The 19,232-nt window shown below is 39.0% G+C and overlaps 1 protein-coding gene across 1 annotated transcript; it reads left to right on the top strand.

Moving 5' to 3' along the window:
• Nucleotides 1-3,305: 3,305 nt before the first annotated feature.
• Nucleotides 3,306-17,363, top strand: kiaa2013 (KIAA2013 ortholog). Its single transcript, XM_084721833.1, has 4 exons — nt 3,306-3,997; nt 5,076-5,762; nt 11,349-12,202; nt 16,988-17,363. Exons 1-4 carry the CDS (start codon nt 3,727-3,729, stop codon nt 17,036-17,038), a joined length of 1,863 nt encoding a protein of 620 aa, XP_084577959.1. The 5' UTR covers nt 3,306-3,726; the 3' UTR covers nt 17,039-17,363.
• The last annotated feature ends 1,869 nt before the right edge of the window (nt 17,364-19,232 follow it).

Here is a 19,232-nt window from a genome sequence, read left to right as displayed (position 1 = left end):
TATTAGGGACTAAATATCTCTGTGTCAAGTCTGATCTCTCCATTCTTACCGTGTCAACTGATGCTAATTTGATTGAAAATATGTCCAGGAATATGCACCATTAAAGCTTTCCGTTACTTAGTCTTCAGGCCTTTTCCTGAAGAGACACTTTGAACAGACAGTTGAAACTGAATTAGCACAAATCCAACCTGGAGGCAGATTTGTACGCATTGTTTCTTCGTTGTGCACAAACTGATTATGTTTCATCATACAGTAGTTAAAATCTGGGTAGATTTTTAGGACAGAAGACACTTGGTTTGGTTGGTTGGGTGAGGGAAAGACCTTACTTTGTGAGGCAGCTGGATTCGTCCACTAAAAGTGGTGCAGCCAATCAGGGTCCTAAGTGGGATTTCTGGCAGCTACAGGAGCGGTTTTAGGTGTGACAGCAGCAAGAAGCATCCACAGAACCGTGGATCTGATTGGTAGTCATGATAGAAAGACAGTTCATCCAGTCACCTGCCAACTGTTTTTGAAAGTGCCTGCCCTTCTCTTCTAGACACAACCTGCAGTTATTGGCGGAATGGATGGCTGCACGATATGGTGAAAAAAGTCATATCACGATTATTTGATTGTTTGTAATATACAATACGATTAGAAGGATTGATTATTTTTGCATAACAATTTTTCATTTTGACTGAAAAAAATGATTAAAATCATGATGATGTGATATTTGTTGGGGTCTGTAGCAAAGAAACATGTTTTCTTACATCTGAAGAACAAGACTTGTGTAGCTGTTGGATCAGTCTGAAGGTTGCTGTTTGGTCTGGACTGTGTGCTGTGGTGTGGGTCAGTAGATCCTGATGTGCCTTGAGCTGGACTTCTCTCAGGAAGTCACCAGGAGTTCAGCTCAGATTTCTTTTAGAAATGTTTGTGGAAAAACTTTATTGTTGTTAAATTTGACTCACATTTCATTTTTTTTTTTCTGTATCCAAAGCAGTTATTTTCTAATTCCACCATGAATGAAACACTCCAAAGCCTGTTCAGCCTCTCTTATTTATTTGTGTATATTTTATTTGGTAAAATCCACGCTCACGGGTGGTTTTCTTTTGCATTTGCAATAGAACTGCTTTACGTGGGATTTCATATTGGAATCATAGCTCAGTGATGTTGGTCAGCCAAATTTATAAAAGTGTTACATACTCATGCAGTCGTCATTTCTTACTGTTACAAGCCATCGCTGTTATTGAAACACAACTTGAATAAAACAGTGAATCCAACTGAAGTGTGTCTGAAGTGTGATTTAACTCTCATCTCTCTGTCATGTCACAGAAGCATCAGAGCCAAATCAACTCCCATCTTTATGGGAGGTCTTTATTAGGAATGAAAGCAAATACTGAACATAAAGATGAGCAAGTGAATACCTGATTGTGAAATTTAATCACTGCTGAATCCTCAGTGTTACATTTTAAAAGTAAATACTGAGACTGTGAAATCTTGAATCTTGGAACTTATCACTATTCTGACTTTTAACTTTGAAGGAATTATTATAAGGTATGAAGTGTATTTTTTGCAAAATGGAAGCTCTCACTATACATGTGTGATTACAGTGAATCATTTCCAGGTAGAAACATGTTGTCTTCACTTAGAGACAGTTTTACAGAGGAGGACAGAGAGCTGAACATTATGATGTCACAGTGAAGTTGACCTTTGTCCTTTTGGATATAAAATGTTATCACCTCATCATTTTATCCTATTAGATATTTGTGTGTAATTTTGTCATAATTAGCATATGAAGTCTTGAATTATGGCCAAAAATGTGTTTTGTGAGGTCACTGTGACCTTTGACCTTTGACCACCAAAATCTAAATCAGTTCATCTTTCAGTCCAAATGAACATTTTGGTCAAGTTTGAGGAAATTCCCCAAGGTGTTCTTGAGATATCGCATTAACAAGAATGGGATGACCATTTAAAGATCCCTTCTTAAGATTCGTCCAGTGTAAGTGATGAGGGACACAATCCACAGTCTGGATTCCCTTAATGGATTCAAAAGTTTATCTGCAGTTAACTTTGAGGATTCAGCAGTCTGAGTTGGGCAAGTCATGTGTTTACCAAAGTAAAAGTCTATTTAGTACAAAATTCCTCCTTGTCCTGTTATGTGTTTCCCTGCTGAGTTGAGGTGGAAGGTCAGTAACACAAAGAGAGAATGTGGTACTAAATATACCACAACAAAGAAAGATATTAACTGAGACTGCTGTGGCCTCAAATAAACCGTGAAATATGTTTATGTAGGACTGTGGACTGTGTTCCCCATAGTGCAGTAGGAAGGGATCTTGTAGTAAGAACAGGATGAGTGATTACAAACAAAGCCTGTTCAGTCCTGATACAGCAACCTAACAACTGTTTGAAGACAGACTTGAAAAACTTGCCTCTATAAAAGACAGGGCCACAAGACAACAAGCTAGAGTAAGATACAAATGCAGGGCCATACATACATTCTATATGTACATGTGAGGCTTTTGGGGTCCAGTTCTCTGATTAAGAGAGTCTCATCAATCTGAATAAACTGTTCTATTTATTATCATATTACTTTCATATGGCTATGTAATGTTATCGAAAAAAAGTTAAAAGTTAAAATGCTGAACAAATTTGGTATGTGATGGTTCTAAGGACACATTATAGTAATTACTACCAAATAACTATAACTTAACACTAAAGTGCCAGAACTCCAAATGTGTTAACCTTCAGAGAACTGATCTCAACAGTGGAATGTCTGCTTTTTTAGTAAAGTAGAAAATATTTTTGACACTAAATATGTCTTTCAATGTATTTAAGCCTATTTTGAGATGAAAATGACATAAATGGGAAATGTTTAATCTCTTTCTCACCACCTAATAGAAGGGGTGTCCATCTACACACAATATATTTTTTTCATTTGACCATGTAATTTATTTGACTACATTAAGTTAATTAATTAAGGTACTTAAATCTAGATTATATTCTGCAATCAATGAATTAATAACAGTGTTTGTAAGACAACTTCTGAGTCCTTTGTATTTTACATGCTTAAAGAGAAAAAACATATTTTGTTTTCACATTTTTGCTTACGACAAAATTCCATATAATTCCATATTTCATAGTTTTGGTGTCTCCACTATTAATCTACATTGAAGAAATATTTTAAAAAAACCGTAGACAGATACTGATTATATTATATTATTTCGTATTTAAATAAATAAGAATAATAAATATATAATATATGGATGATAACTTCAAAATAAGCTAATAAAATGTAACACATATGTGACCTACATTCGTGACTAAAGTACTGTTTTTTGCGACACTTCCGGGTTGTTGCTGTGTCATTCTACTTTACGACAGTTGTGACAAACCAGAAGTGTCGACACACCGCTGGCTGCAGAGTTATTCGGAGAGACAGGTGATGTTTTTAACCTGAAAGCAACCGAAGAACGCAATGACCTGAGCTACGACAACTTGCCGACTATCCCACACAACTGCTGAAGGATGTGACAAGAACCACGATGCGAGAAACAGCGACGCATTTTCGACTCGCAACGTTAGCTACCTAACGTTAGCTAAGCTAACTCAGTCAGAAGCTAGCGAAGACAGTTGGTCAGCCTTCACCCAGGGAACATGTTCTGAGCGACAGATACTTTCACCCCGAGCACCCTGGGTGTGTTTAGACACCGACTCACAGCTGGGCTTCCGTCACACACTCACACACACACAATGTGGCTGCAGCAGAGACTAAAGGGGCTGCCGGGCTTGTTGTCCAGCAGCTGGGCGAGGAGACTCCTCATAGGTCTGCTGCTCTTCCTCATCTTCTACTGGTACCTGGGGGCCGAGCGCAGGTGGAGGTTCTTCGGCGGCTCGGCGATGCCCGGCGGGGCGGCGGGACAGTGTCTGCAGGCTGAGATCCACAGGTGGAAGTCTCTGGTGGAGCGAGGAGAGGGCATATTCAGCACACCGCTGGAACAGCTGGATACACCGTTTGTATCAGGTAACCGAACTTAACCTGAGTTAGGCTACTCTCTACTTCTACTCCACTATATTAGAGAGGAAAGTTTTCTACTACTGACATGAGTACACTTATTTTAAAGCCTTTTGTGTACAAGTTATTTTGCATATTTAACTAGGTTATTAATACAAGAGATAATAAATTAATAAACTGAGCCTGATGATACTGCATTTCTGGGGCTGATGCTGATACCAGTGTTGGGGAGTAAAACATTTCTGATATCAATATCTCAAACAATATATGGATATGTATAAATACACTTTATTTTGCAGTGATCCTTTAAAGGTGGTTATCATTTGTGGCAAACATATCCAATGGACGCAGAATATTTTACATTTTACCAATAAAGGTTAGTGTCCAAAATTATAAACTAAAAAACTTTCACCTACATTTTAATAATGGTAAATACAAAAAAAAAAAAAAAAAATAGGGCTACACATATATTTGTGTGCGTGTGTAAACCTGAATTATATTGTGTTAATTCTAAAACATTTATCCTATCAGAATTATTGGAGTTTTAGGTATTTTAAAGCTGCTCCTCATGCTCAGCAGTGTGTCACTGTTTACCTACTTCATTCTGCAATATTATGAAATTCTGTGTCATTTTATATTATACTGTACATTGAATAAGATTATAAGTGAATGGAATAGAAATGTGCATTAAAGCTAAATATCTCAAAGACACCAAGGTCTTGCAACATAATGAGCTTTATCAGTGCTGTTGATATTTAAATCTGGTCTTTTACAGAAAGGCTTGTCAAATGTTGAAACTGGTTACACCGGTGACATTTCAATTTTAAATAAATCTTGAAAGGTATTGTCATGGACACCTATGTAAACATATGACTTTGGTGTAAGGATTCAGTTGACTGAAATGAATTGATTGGTATCTACTATAACAAACTGACTCTGGAGAAGCACCTCATTCAGCCCCACTTCAAATCTGAACTACTATATTTTGATGCTTTTTGTAGGATTATAAATGTAAGACTTAATTGTAGCAGAGTATTTTTATACTGTAGTATTGCTGCTGTTACATATACTTCTCCCACCACTGCAGGTAATGGCCATATTCTTATTGACATTGACTCGAACAAACTGTGGGTGGCGTCGTCTTCACAACCCGGCTCGGCTCCGGTCCACCAGACCGAGTACTCACCAAGACTTGCCGTTCATTTGGAGGGGAAGCGTGCCGAGGCTCAGGCCACCATGCTGTGGTTCAGGAAAGGAGCTGTGCTGTCAGTCCGCTGCGCCTCTCCGGCCGGCCTGCAGTCGTCCCGGGACTGCATCACCATCAGAGAGGAGTTCATCGCACACAGGAGCAGACCTAATGTCTACCTCCAGCGAATCCACGTCAACAACCCGTCTGACAGGCCCGCCTCGTTGGATGTGTCCTCCGAGAACCCCTCCTTTGGTAGCAAGTTCTCCACCAGCGTGGAGAAGCTGGAGGACAAAGAGATAGTGCTGTCCTCCGGCAAAGTGCCTGTGGAGAACAACCGCATGGTGCTGGTGGTGGTGGTCTCCAAGAAGCTGAGCAACAGGATCCTGGTCTCTGCTAAATCAGAGCACAAGGACAACATCCTGTCAGTGGTGTGGACATCAGAGCCCATCGAGTCCTCCAAACTGGACGAGACATTCAGCACTCTCAGAGAGGGAGCCAAGAAGGAGCTGGGGGAGCTGCTGAGGACCAGTGTGGACGATCTGGTGGTGGATCACCAGCAGGCCTGGGTGGACCTCTTCATTTCAGGTGAGCCAAGGTTAAGGTTTTTTGTCTTTTTTTTTTAGGGGGTTTGATCTTTACCCCTCAGTTATGCTGGAAAATATATTTTACAACATCAAACTTGGCTGGTAAACCTTGTAGCGGGCTAAACATATAACCATCAACTCCAGATGTAAAATCCAGATAAAAATTTTTAATTTCACAGGATAGTCATAGTAAGTAGCCATTTTATTTTTTAAAGTGTCTCAGAGTTTTCTTAATGTTAATCAAAATACACATTTTTAAACCATAATTCTTATTTAGCTTTGATTTAGAAGCACTACAGAGTTAACATGTTATAAAAATAGAAAGTTTACCAGTGATTGAGCAGTATTCCTGCCTTTTTTAAACCAGGGCATGAGACAGGGGTCCTTAGGGTATAGCTAACCCTTTTTTATGCTTGATTAAATTTTTAACTTAACAACTTTTAAGGACCAACATTTTTCAATAAACTCCTTATTTAAAACAAAGATGATTTAAATAGCTCATTTTTATACTTATGTTATCAGTAGGTATTGTTAGTTTTAGATTTTGAAGGCTTTTAACACATTTTTAAATTGTTTGAAGGTGTGAATTCTTGTCTGGGACAAGGCTGTTTTCTGGTACAGAGCAAGTTTAGAAACAAACAAAAAAAATCTTTAATAAATTACACATATTACATATATATAGGTCCTTAACAAATAAATACAGTTCATACTGGTCAAAATAATAATACTTTGACCGCTGTAGTTATAAAGGTTGAAGTGATTTTATGGCAGATAATGCTTACTCATGTGCTTTGTCCAGAGATTAGGTTAGTTTTAAAATGTTGCACCTGTCAATGTCTGTGTGGAGCCTCAATGTCAGGCTGTCTAAAAAAAGTGCATATCCTTTACCAGGAAGTGTAAGGAGCAAAACCAGACATATGTGTACTTAGTTTAGGGATGGGTTTATATAACATATTCATGTCTGATACTGATTCTGCAACCTTGCATTGATACAGACACCAGTCCAAGCCTGTCCTTTCCTCCTTTGAACAACTAAGCCCTTAATGTATTTGTATGGATGCACCTAAAGTGAGTCATTAGCAGGTTGGTGAAGCGAAGTCTCAGCTGAACCAACCTGCTAATGGTGGCTAATAATAGGGGTATAAAACAGGGACAGTCACTCACACATATACTTATGTTTTGAGGTCTAAACTCTTTTAATATTTTACTCTTACATGTGTATCATTGATTATTTCACCGGTGTACACATTTCTGTATGGTCACTGGTTGAAATGCTCAAAACTTTTCCTGTTTTCTCAGCTTTCATTGCTGATAGGATGTCGCCACTGTAGGGGAACCACAGGGAAAATGGTTGGATCAAAACAGGAATACGATTTTTTGTTTGTAAATGTTAATAACTTGTTGTGTACTCAAAGACTAGATTTGTTCCTGGTGTTCCAAACATATGTGAATGACTATTGTTCAGGTTTTTTTATGCAAAACATAAAAGAAAGTAGCTCATTCATTATTTAAATGTTTTGAAGGTTGGCACATGAATTATTAAAAAACACAGGAACGTGTTAAATTTAAATTCTAAACAGGCAGTGTAAATTGGAAAGAAAAGGTCACACTTCAGAAAATTAAATGTTGCTATTTTAGCCTCGACTCATCAGGAAATAACAGTTAATTAGTTAAAATATTCATATGTGTTTTCCCATTTAAGGGTTAGCCATCTGAAATTCATTCAGATATTCTGATACTCACATGAAGGAAACAATACTTCACACAGCATGATCATTTATGCAATATTGCAGCTTCTTTTTATTACAGCTATTTCATTCAGAGTACTTAAAGCAATGTTTTTGATTGGTCAGCACCGTTTAGCCAATCAAAATGACAGTTTACAACACATGCACAAATGTCACTCAGCTGTTTTGCTTTTTTCTTCCTTGAGTTTAAAATAACTCCTGTGGTCTCTCACTCATCCTAGCTACTGCTCATGTGACACATGCTGCTCATCTGTGTCACTGAGACACCGCTCTCTTTTTACAGCCTGTTCCTTTAAGTTTAGTTGGAGGATAGTCAGTCACACTGGATCATACTTCTTCCCCCAAATATCCGGTCCACTGAGCCAATGCTGAGTATCGGATTGGCACATCCCTAGTAGACTCACTTAACAGGTGTTAGCTCACATTTTCTTTTAACAAAAGAAGCTAAAATTCTAAATTGTACTACACTTTGAAGGCTGCTTAGCCTTACAAGACTCAATGCTTTCATAAACTGATCAAAATAGGCAAATGTTTGATTCTATTTTAAAAGAAATCAAGTCACAGTGTAATTAATGTCAGTGGAGTGCGTGTTTCTCCATTTTAGAGGCAGGACAGCAAACAGTTTGTGCTTTTGCTGGGTCTGCCTTGTAATGAGGGAGGAGCAGGCTGTTTGGCAGCAGCAGCAGAGCGTAGCAGACAGCTGTGGTGTGTGGTTTGACCGTGTCCTGGATGAAGGATTGGCCTGACTTCACGTATTACTCACACTTTTGAATGCACAGGAACAGTCCAGTTAAATCTGATAAGCTTCTTTTTTTTTAAAACTCTATGCAACACTATTATATCTCCACCAGGCTGAGATCATGCAAACACTTCCATTGGTTCGTGTGTGTGTGTGTGTGTGTGTGTGTGTGTGTGTGTGTGTGTGTGTGTGATAACTGGAACTACAGTTTGTCAGCAGCTTATCTTGAATACTACCGGATCGATCGGCCTAATTTTTTTTGTGCACGTTCGTGGCTGTATGCTGAAGGACCTCTGTGACTCATAATTATGGAAAAAAGCTTTAATAAACTTTTTAAAATAATTTATGTACATTTATGTTTGTATGGACAGTGACATTGTGTCTTCTCAGCCCATTCTTGTCAATGGGATCTCAAGAACACCCTGCGGGAATTTCTTCACATCTGACATAAGTGTTCATTTGGTCTCAAAGATGAACTGAGAGTTTGGTGGTCAAAGGTCACTTTGGTGGTCTTCTGAACACTTTTTTTTTTTCTTAAGTCAAGAATTCATATGCTAATTATGAAAAAAATACACACAAATATCTAACAGGATAAATATGTTGTTGTTCATTGCAGTATTCTCCATAACACCAGAGGGCATACAAGAAAAATACTCTGTGAATAATGTCATTATCCAACATGGCTGCACATGCTGACCATGGAGCTCGCCACTTATGACTATTAAAAATGACACGGGCAAAGGCGACATGAGGGGAGATGTTCTGTTCATTATTTACATGTATAGTGATGGGGAATACAGCCATATTGTGAGGCCAATGCATCCTATCAACAAGGAAATGCAGCTGCAGCTACATGTAGCATCTAAAAGGTTTTATTATATTTCTCAGGAGGAGTTGGTAAAGACCAAGTACATATAAAGCAGAGTAAATAATGGACTTAAAGTCATCAACACAAACTCGACTCTAAGTGCCACATCATATAGCTGGGTGTTTAAACAACAAACTGCTTCCTGACAAGTTAAGGTGTACTGTTTGCACACCTGTCGATCCAAAGTAAAAACTAAACTATATCCAAAAGAGCAGCTGTCTGGTAGTTCCCAAAGTACACAATCATTCATACAGACCAAAAATACTTTAATGTTTCAAATGAAAAGATCCCATCACCATATTTGTCATTTGTAGCTAGACACGACCTCTGCTGATCCCTTACTCATGATCAAAACATCCAATCAAAAGTTTATATGAACAGCTCATAATATAAAGTGACAATATTGCTGTGGGTATAAAGGGATTTGTAATAGCATTTCTGATTTTTTTTTTTTTTTAAAGGCTCTGAGAGTCTGGAAATTTTTGGTTTAGGTATGTTGAAAGTGCTTTATAATAACCCTGCAGTTTTAACACTATGTTGTGTGTAAGAGTGCAGTCAGCTGCAGATCTTTCTGTAGCTTTGACATAGTCTCTAATCACTACACAATGGTCTTTACATATTTTGTTTGTAAGGGCAGTCCTGCTCGCCCAGTCTTCCTTCATATTGAAATGAGAGGCACGGCTCACACCAGGCCGACTGGTTCCAAAAATTCAGAGGTGCACAATCAAGCACAGTGAAAACATTTGGAGCATTCATGCTTGACGTGACATAAAATATGATGCTGGTCACACTACAGGGAGGATACTTCACTTCACTTTACTCCACTCACTCCACTCACTGACTGGAAGTCTTACTTCAAACTGACCTTTTCCACAGTCTGGCTCCCAGCTGCACAGATCCCAAACACAACATACAGCACATTTTCATCTCATGCAAAAAGAGTATATAATAAAATGTAGTTAATTTTTAACTACATTTCATTTGCATAGATGGGAAGGTGTCTATAAAGTAATTATGATCAAAAGATTGTAAGTGGACTTTGAGTTAAAGGGACAGTTCACCCCTATATCAAATAATACATATTTCGGCCTCTGGCCTGTGGTGCTGTTGATCCATTGAGAGTTTTTGCATGAGTTGCAGTTTGGGAGATATCAGCTGTAGAGGTTTCTGCCTTCTCTTCAGTATAATGGGACTAAATGACACTAAGCTTGAGGTGCTCAAAGCACCAAAAAAAATAACATCAATAAATAATTGAAATAAAAATAAAAAACATGATGAATTCAAACCCATTGTCTCTTATCAAAAATCATGACCCCATTAATAAATATAATCCACAGACCTTGCAGTGGACAGTGTCCTGTAGAAACTACTTTCTTTCTAGTAGAAAATAAAGTAGTCCGAGTAGATTCTATTGCAGAAAGTAGTTCCTACGTGAAACTGCTCACAGCAAGGTCTGTGGATTATTTTGAGTAACCAGTTCATGACTTTTGGAAAGAGACTTTACTGTTGAGCTGTTGTGTTAAAAAAATATATAAAAAACAGCACTTTGAGCACTTTTTACCTTTTATCTTTCTATCTATTGTAATTTTTGTGTGTAGGTCATGCAGATTTCATAAATGAGATGATGAATTTGATATTTTCATTACAGCTGCAACAATTAATCAAGTAATCAGTTATTATTTGATTGTTAAATTAATCGCCAACTACCTTTATAATTGATTAAGTGGTTTGAGTAATTTATTAGGAAAAAGAAGTTAAAATTCTCTGATTCCAGCTTCTTAAATGTGAATATTTTCTGGTTTCTTTACTCCTCTATGAGTAAAACAAAACATTTGAAGATGGCATCTTGGCTTTTTTATTGCGGTTCTGCATATTTTTTCTATGCAGTTTTTCTGCAGTTTCCATTATTCAAACATCTGAGTATGATTTTAATGTTGTCAGTTTCACGGAGTAAGTATGCAGGCGTGAAAGCCTTGCACCTACCTGATGAGCTTATAATTCCTCTCCCTACACCGCAGGGGTAGTGTCATATAGTTCCACTATATTGGACAGAAGGCAGACATCTCCACAGCTGATATCTCCTAAACTCACACCAAAAGCCCTACAGGCCAGAGGAAAACGTGCATTTTTGATTTTGGGGTGAACTGTCCCTTTATTGTAACCATGTTCAGGAATAATATTTGACAGTCAGAGCAATCAGTCTCAGTTTTTTCTGCTTGTTTGTTCCTCCAGGTGTTGAGATGAGGAAGATCACAGACTCCCACACGCCATCAAGCCGCACAGTCAACACCACCCTTTACTACATCCTGTCCTCCTCCATGGCCCCCCTGCTGGACCGCAGGCTGAGCGGTGAGGAGCGCACTCGCCTCGAGTCCAGCCTCAACTACGCCGACCACTGCTTCAGCGGCCACGCCACCATGCACGCCGAGAACCTGTGGCCCGAGCGGGTGAGCAGCACCGCCCAGATTCTGCAGCTGTTCACGCTGTGGACCCTCACCCTGCAGAAGAGAGGCTGCAAGGTGCTGGTAGCGGCCGGGGCCCACGGCACCATGCAGGGGATGGTGCTCAGCTTCGGCGGCCTCCAGTTCACGGAGAATCACCTCCAGTTCCAGGCGGACCCGGACGTGCTGCACAACAGCTACGCCCTGAGAGGGATCCACTACAACCAGGACCTCATGAACCTGGCGGTGCTGCTGGACATGGAGGGAAAGCCGTTCCTCCACGTGTCGGTGAAGCCGCAGGAGAAGCCGGTGAAGCTGTACGCCTGCGAGGCTGGCTGCCTCAATGAGCCCGTGGAGCTGACGTCGGAGATCAAGGGCCACACTTTCCCCGTGATGGTGACGCAGCCCATCACGCCGCTGCTCTACATCTCCACAGACCTGCGCCACCTGCAGGACCTCCGCCACACCCTGCACCTCAAGGCCATCCTTGCCCACGAGGAGCATATGGCCAACAGGTACCCGGGGCTGCCCTTCCTCTTCTGGTTCAGCGTGGCGTCGCTCATCACGCTCTTCCACCTGTTCCTCTTCAAGCTCATATACAACGAGTACTGTGGCCCCGGCGCCAAGCCCCTCTTCAGGAGCAAGGTATAAACAGCTGTACGAAAACACAACTGGAAGCAAAAAAAACTGCAAACTGATCTGCTCTGCTCCGTTTGTTTTTTTTTACGTGTGTGTGGTGGCAAAGATTTCCTCTCTCTTGATGCTCTCTCTCTCTGTGGGTTGGTCTCTCAGTTTTTGACTTTCACCTTCTCTGCGAGTGAACTTCATGTGGTACACGTCTGGAGCGGGTTGGCACAATTGGCCTCGCACACCTCCCCTGTCCCCTCTCACGAAAAAGTCGAGTTCACAGTTTCTATTCTGTGGTGAAGGAGCCGATACAGAGACTGTGAGCGATTGAAAAATGAGATCAGAGCAACATTAGAACAGTAGCCTTCATTCCAGATCACAGACCTCAGAGTTTACAATTAAACATTTGGTCCACGCTGTCATTTTAGCACACACGCACACACACACACACACACAGACACACACGCACACACACACACACACACACACACACACACACACACACACACACACACACACACACCACCTGCTGGACTGCACCTCATGTCCATCGTGGAATGTCGAGCATCTGTTGGTCACAATGAAAGAAAAACAAGCACAACAGTCAGATTCTCTCTAATTTTGACGTCCACATTGTTCTGATTTAGCTTTCTTAAAGGGACCGTACCAGTGTTTTTTCATTTACAATAAATCACGTATACTCAAAGGACCAGTGTGTAGGATTTAGTGGCATCTAGTATGAACTTGCAAACTACAAACACCTCACATGGCTCAACAATAAGGGTTGCCTGCTTGACCAGGGCAAGTTAAATTACCATGTCAGGCAACTGAATCTGGCCACTCACTTTCCCCACTGTGCGAGTTGTAAAAAAGACTTGAACTATAACAATTTTTTTTTACCAGATACTTACTGATGAAGTAAATTTTCATACAAAATACTTTTTTCAGCCTCTCAAATATGGAGATTTCCTGCTTTTCTTTATCATATTAAACTGAATATCTTTGGGTTTTAGACACAGTGAGACATTTAAAAACATCACCTTCAACTTTTTTCGCAATTTTCTTAAAAAGTTAATTTCCAGCCCTGCACAACCTTATATTAAACATGACAATTAACTTTAGTCTTTGTTATTATTTGAAAACTGTTAATAAATAAAACAGTTTGTACAGCAGCAAGTAAAAATTGACTTCAGGCAATCAGATTTCCAACCAACTTGACAAATGGCAAAAACATGTAAACATTGAACCTTGCCTCGTCTCTCTATCCCCTTCCTAAATGTGTTGACGAACCTGCTTTGGCAGCGAAACTCATGAAAAACACAAAAGCCAGTGTTTGGTTTGTCCCTTTTGGGCTGCTGTAGAAACATGGTGGTTCAACATGGAGGAGGATCTACATCCTCTGCTCAGATAAAGGGCTCCTTCTAAGGTAGCAACAACACAACTATTCTTATTTTCAGGTGATTATACACTGATGGAAACATACTTATGCAACAAACATATTATTTTTGTTAATCTGTTGATTATTTTTTCAATTAATCGATTAGTTGTTTGGATCATAAAACGTCAGAAAATGGTCTAAAATGTTGATCATTGTTTCCCAACATCATTATTGCCCACAAGCCAGAGATACTCAGTTTACTGTCAGAGAGGAGGGAAGAAACTATTCACATTTGAGAAGCTGAAATCAGACAAGTTTGACTTTTTTTTCTAAAAACAAAAAAATAATTGGCAGTTAATTTAATGATTGATTCATAATCAATTAATTGTTGCGGTTGTAGAATATTCCATTTTTGCCATATTCTGCCAATAAATGCTTTAATCTTACACACTGGACCTTTAACTTCATCAAAGGAACATTTTCCAAAGTTAAACACTTTTTTAAAAAAAATTCCAGCATGTTGTTTGTCTTTCTTCATGGAAGCCATTACCTTTCATTCATTCCATAATAGTCTAAGTCAGTTGACAGAGACTTGTTTGAGTTGGGTAATCCATTCCAGTGGACGTCGAGTCTGCTTTTATTTTTGTAAGTTACGTTATTGTTCAGTGAGGTGTTGCGCCTCGATTCCACCGGGCACAGTTCTGTGACGTCAGGTCTGCGACATGGTTTTTATCCGTCCTCCACACGGCTTCATACCACACCTGGAGCATTTCAGAAGTTGACACTTTCTTTGTCGATTTTGTTGACTTGCTTAGGTTTTGCCAGTTTGGTCATTTTTCCTTGACTTTTACACTTCTACCATTGACTAGTGAAGTATACAGGCAAATGGGTTATTTATTCATCTCTTTTTACAGTCGCTAGTTTTATTTTGAAAATTGACTGCTGATTCAGTGTCTGACTTCCTGCCTGGTTTGATCTGCTCTGTGCAGCCCAAGGTGGCCTCCAACATACTAGACTAGGACTGGACTAGGCATGTGATTGAAGCAAAGCAGAGCGGAGAGCTGCTTCTAGAACATTTTTGAAACACACTGCAGTGTGTCTGCTGAAATCACAAACATTCAGCTGTGCCCAGTGGAACCTGCACAAACAGCATATAAAAGTACACTGTAAAATTGTTTTCGAGTGGCTTCCTGATGTGTTTGTATCTTGTGCACACACATGAAGATGCACGTGTTACAACACATCCCTGCACTTTGACAAAAATAACAGCACCTTTAATGCTCACTGTGATTCATGACTTCTAGTGGGTTTTACACCGTAACTAAAATAATGTAAACCATTGACTCCTTTAAGGCTAAGAAAAAACAATTCAGGAAACTGAAAGGGTCAGTTTACTCCAGATCTAGAAAATACATATTTTTCCTCTTCCACCGAACTTCACACACCAACCGTATCACCGCACTAGCTAGCTCAGTGGTGCTAACGTTGCAGCTCATTCGAGAAGGATGCCATTAATGTTTACATCCCAAGCTATCACAAGCACGAGCCTCTCATCCATGAGCAGACGCATGCCTCCTTCTGCGTGGTGATACGCTTGGTGGGTGTAGTTCAGTAGAAAGAAAGTAGTTCCTACATTAAACTGCTCACAACAAGGCCTGTGGATTATCTTGAAAAGTCCCATTACACTGAAGACACAGGAGACAAAACTCTGCAGCTCACAGCAAAACTATCTAAATGGATATGCTGCACTAGAGATAAGAGGAAAATCTATTTTTGATTGGGTTGAACTGTCCCTTTAAACCTAAAATACTACAGCAGGCCAAGAAAAGCATGCTTCTCTTACTGGTTTGGAGTAAAAATGACATGAGCCTTATTTGTTGTAAATGAGCCATAACATTGGTACTGCCCTTTAAAATGACTCTTCAAAGTAAAACTTTCTTACAGCTTGAATTTAATTTTTCGTAGCTCCAATCATCAGAACTATCAGTCGTGAGAACGTGCTGCTCACCAAGAACCAACACACAAATGTTGTATGATATCATGAAAAATAGATCCAACACAGATGACCAGACAAGCTGTGAACACACTTTCAGGTCAGGCAAACAAAGGCACAAAGTAAACAGTAGATCATCTGGCTGTCCAGAGCTATGAAAGATAAAACCCAAGCTGGAATAAACCTTACTGGTCCTTTAAAGGGACAGCTCACCTCCAAATCAAAATACTTTTTTCCCCTTTGCCTGTCCTGCTGTTTATCCATTTAGATTTTTGTGTGTGTGTGTCAGCTGCAGAGATTTGGAGGTATCAGCTGTAGATATGTCTGCCTTCTCTCTAATATGATGGAATTAAATGGCACTCGGCCTGTGGTGCTCAAAAGAGAGAAAAATTCAGCACCAGTGTCTCTTTCCACAACTCATTCCCTGGTTACACAAGAAAATCCACAGACCTTCAGACTTAATTTTCCTGCCTTAAATTTGACTCTCTGCAAAACCAGACTGTTCAGTGACTTTTTTTGTACCAGCACTGTGTGCAGGTTGATTATTCAAGAAAAAGAAAAAGAAAAAAAAATCTAACCTATTTTGTGTGCCTGGGACTAATTTTCTTTCACTGTGGTATCAAAAGAGGTATCAAGTGTCGTTTTTTTAGTTTGAAATTATGGCATCGTGACACCCTAGTTCCCACATGTAACTGCTCACAACAAGATCTGTGGATTATCTTGAGTAACTGAGTCATGATATGATGATAGAAAGAGACACTGGTTTTGAATTTTTTAAATGTATTATTTTTAGCGCTTTGAGCACCACTAGTTGAGTGCAATTTAGTCCCATTATATTGGAGAGGAGGCAAGCATCTCTACAGCTCATATCTCCAAAACTCTGCAACTCACACCAAAACTATCTAGATGGATAAACAGCACTACAGGGGAAAAATATGTAGTTTTGATTTTGGGGTTGAGCTGTTCCTATAAGTGAGAAGATTGTCATGGATCGACCTAAAGCAAAAAATGATCCTGCAAACTACAAAAGGCTAAATTAGAGGTGAGGTGGTGCTAAAAGTCCATTCTGTCTGTCATCATGTGAAACAGCTACCTGTTTACAGATGTCCTTACACACAGAGATGAAGGTCGTGCTGCAGGCTAAGTGTTCGTCTCTGGTCGGCATGGACTGTGCGCTCACTTTGCCAGAAGTCTTTATCTGCTATTCCTTTTTTTTTCCTCCTGCGTTTTGATGATGTTTTATATTGAATTACTCAATTAAATTAACAAGAAATCTTTGGGTCGGCTTTGGCTCTTTACTGCCGCTGCTTTACTTCTCAGCATGTGTGTGTTTCCATTCCTCCTCTGGGTCGGTGTAGATGGGTCGGTGATAGTGGCGGTCAGTTTCCCAACCCCTCCAAGCCCTTCTAACGCTCCCCTCTGACTTCACTAGGTCGCCGGCAAACGTGAGGAAGACTGCCGCGACGCCGGGAGTGCTGCTTGAACACCACAGTGAAATGCACACATTCAACATGTGGTAGTGGTTCTGCTTGAGCTTTGGCAGCATGGGAGACATATTAACATGGGTGTGCTGGTGCTGAATGACACCTGCTGTGGAATGACGCCACCCACAGGTCTACTGTGAGAACATGTGGAGGCATGTAGGTTAAAACTGGACATCTATTAGTGGACGCCCCCTTTAATATTTAATCAGTCACAGTAATAATAATTGTAGATATCAATGATTGCTTTTTGACTCAGAATTCCAAGCCAACATACCCATAATTTCATTTTACTAGAGATATCTAAAAGATGTCAATAAACTTATAACTCACCAGTCAAACCATTGACTTCTATTCAGACTCAATTAAAAATATCTACAATTCAATTTGTGTTATAAAACTGAAAGTCTATGGATGGCAAGCCTTTTTAACATTTAATCATTAGCAGTAATAGTATAAATTATTGATATCAGCACTTAATTTCTCAGTGGAATTGTCAGTTGTAGATCTCTGTAACTTAATTACAACCACTTACAACTTTAACTGTTGAGTTCTATTCAAACTCAGTTATAGATATCTATAATGCAGTTGTAGATGTCAGCAGATGCTTTTTCACTAGTTAGAATTCCAAGCCAACATATCCATGATGTTGCAGTTCTAATTAAAGGTACAACTCATTTATTGATATTGACATTTCATTTCCTGGTAAAAATGTCAACTTTTACCATTGACTTCTATTCAAACTCAGTTAGATACATATAATTCAATTTTGACATGTTATAAAACTGAATGTCTATGTATGACAATCCTTTTTAAAATTTAATCAGTAGCAGTAATTGTTTGTATTTGTAGATACTGGGCAGCATATCCAATTGTAATTAAAGATACTCCTTTCTCACTAGTGAGATTTTAATTATTAAGATCAGCAATTCATTTCGTAGTGGAAATGTTAATTGTAGATCTCTTAATTACAACCAGTTACAACATCTACCATTGACTTCTATTCAAACTCAGTTATAGATATCTATAAAGCAATTGCAGATACCAACAATTGAGTTTTGACTATGTAGAATTCCAAGCCAGCATATTCATAATGTAACTTTTACTAGTTGCAGTTCTTAAAGATATCTGCAACAAATATCTCATTAGTCAGAATATTGATTATTGATATCAGCAGTTAATTTCTTGGTGGAAATGTCGATTGTGAGAACTTTTACCATTGACTTCATTCAAACTCAAAGGTATGTGTGTGTGTATGACAAGCCTTTAACAAGATTTAATCATCAGCAGTAACAGCAATTGTAGATATTGACTACTTATAATTCAAGGCCAACATATCCATAATGTCATAGCTACTGGGTGAAATTCTGTCTTTAGCCTATCTTCAATTCATTTCCCAGTGGAAATGTCTAATTACAACCATTTACAACTTTTACCATTGACTTCTATTCCAACTCAGTTACAGATATCTATAATTCTCAATTAGTAGCGGTAATAGCAATTGTAGATATCAACAATTGCTTTTTGACTAGTTAGAATTCAAAATTCCACAATGTTATATTTACTAGTTGCAGTTCTACTTGATGACATCTAAAACTCAGTTCTCACTGGTCAACATGTTAAATATTGATCAACATTTCAGTTTCCACTGGTGGAAAAGACGTGTTGAAATGTCAGTTCCTCTAGTGAAAACTGAATCTCTACTAGTCAGCCCTACGATTAAATGTTAAAACAGCTTTCCCTAGTTGAAATTTAATTTCTACATGTGAAAATATATATTGTAACATGTAAAATTATTTTACAGGTATCTTAAAGGTGCTGCAAAGAGTTTTAACTCGTTATGAAGCAGTCTTAGTTTATTACTGATGCCTCTATGTAACCTGTATAAGTTAATAAGACCATCAGAGAGAAGATCAGACATTTCTATATAATTTTTCTTAATGTCTCATGAGGTCAGATTCTCTATGAAATCAGATGAAATGAGCCTGTGTTCACATTTTCCCAAAGTTACAACAAGTAGTACCTTCACCAGTTAGACACATCAAAAAGACATTTTCACAAGTCAAAGCTATATCACCACTTTAAGCCCCACTGATTACATGTTAAAAGTGCTTTCCATAGTCAAATTTAATTTCTACATGTGAAAATGTATGTGTAACATGTTGAAGTTGTTTTAAAGATAGCTTAAATTAACAT

The sequence above is a fragment of the Lutjanus erythropterus genome, chromosome 6 (genome assembly GCF_056507025.1).
Source record: "Lutjanus erythropterus isolate fLutEry1 chromosome 6, fLutEry1.hap2, whole genome shotgun sequence".
Taxonomy (NCBI): Eukaryota; Metazoa; Chordata; class Actinopteri; order Lutjaniformes; family Lutjanidae; genus Lutjanus; species Lutjanus erythropterus.
The sequence above is the reverse complement of the archived record's forward strand: the minus strand, read 5'-3'. Positions and strand labels throughout refer to the sequence as shown.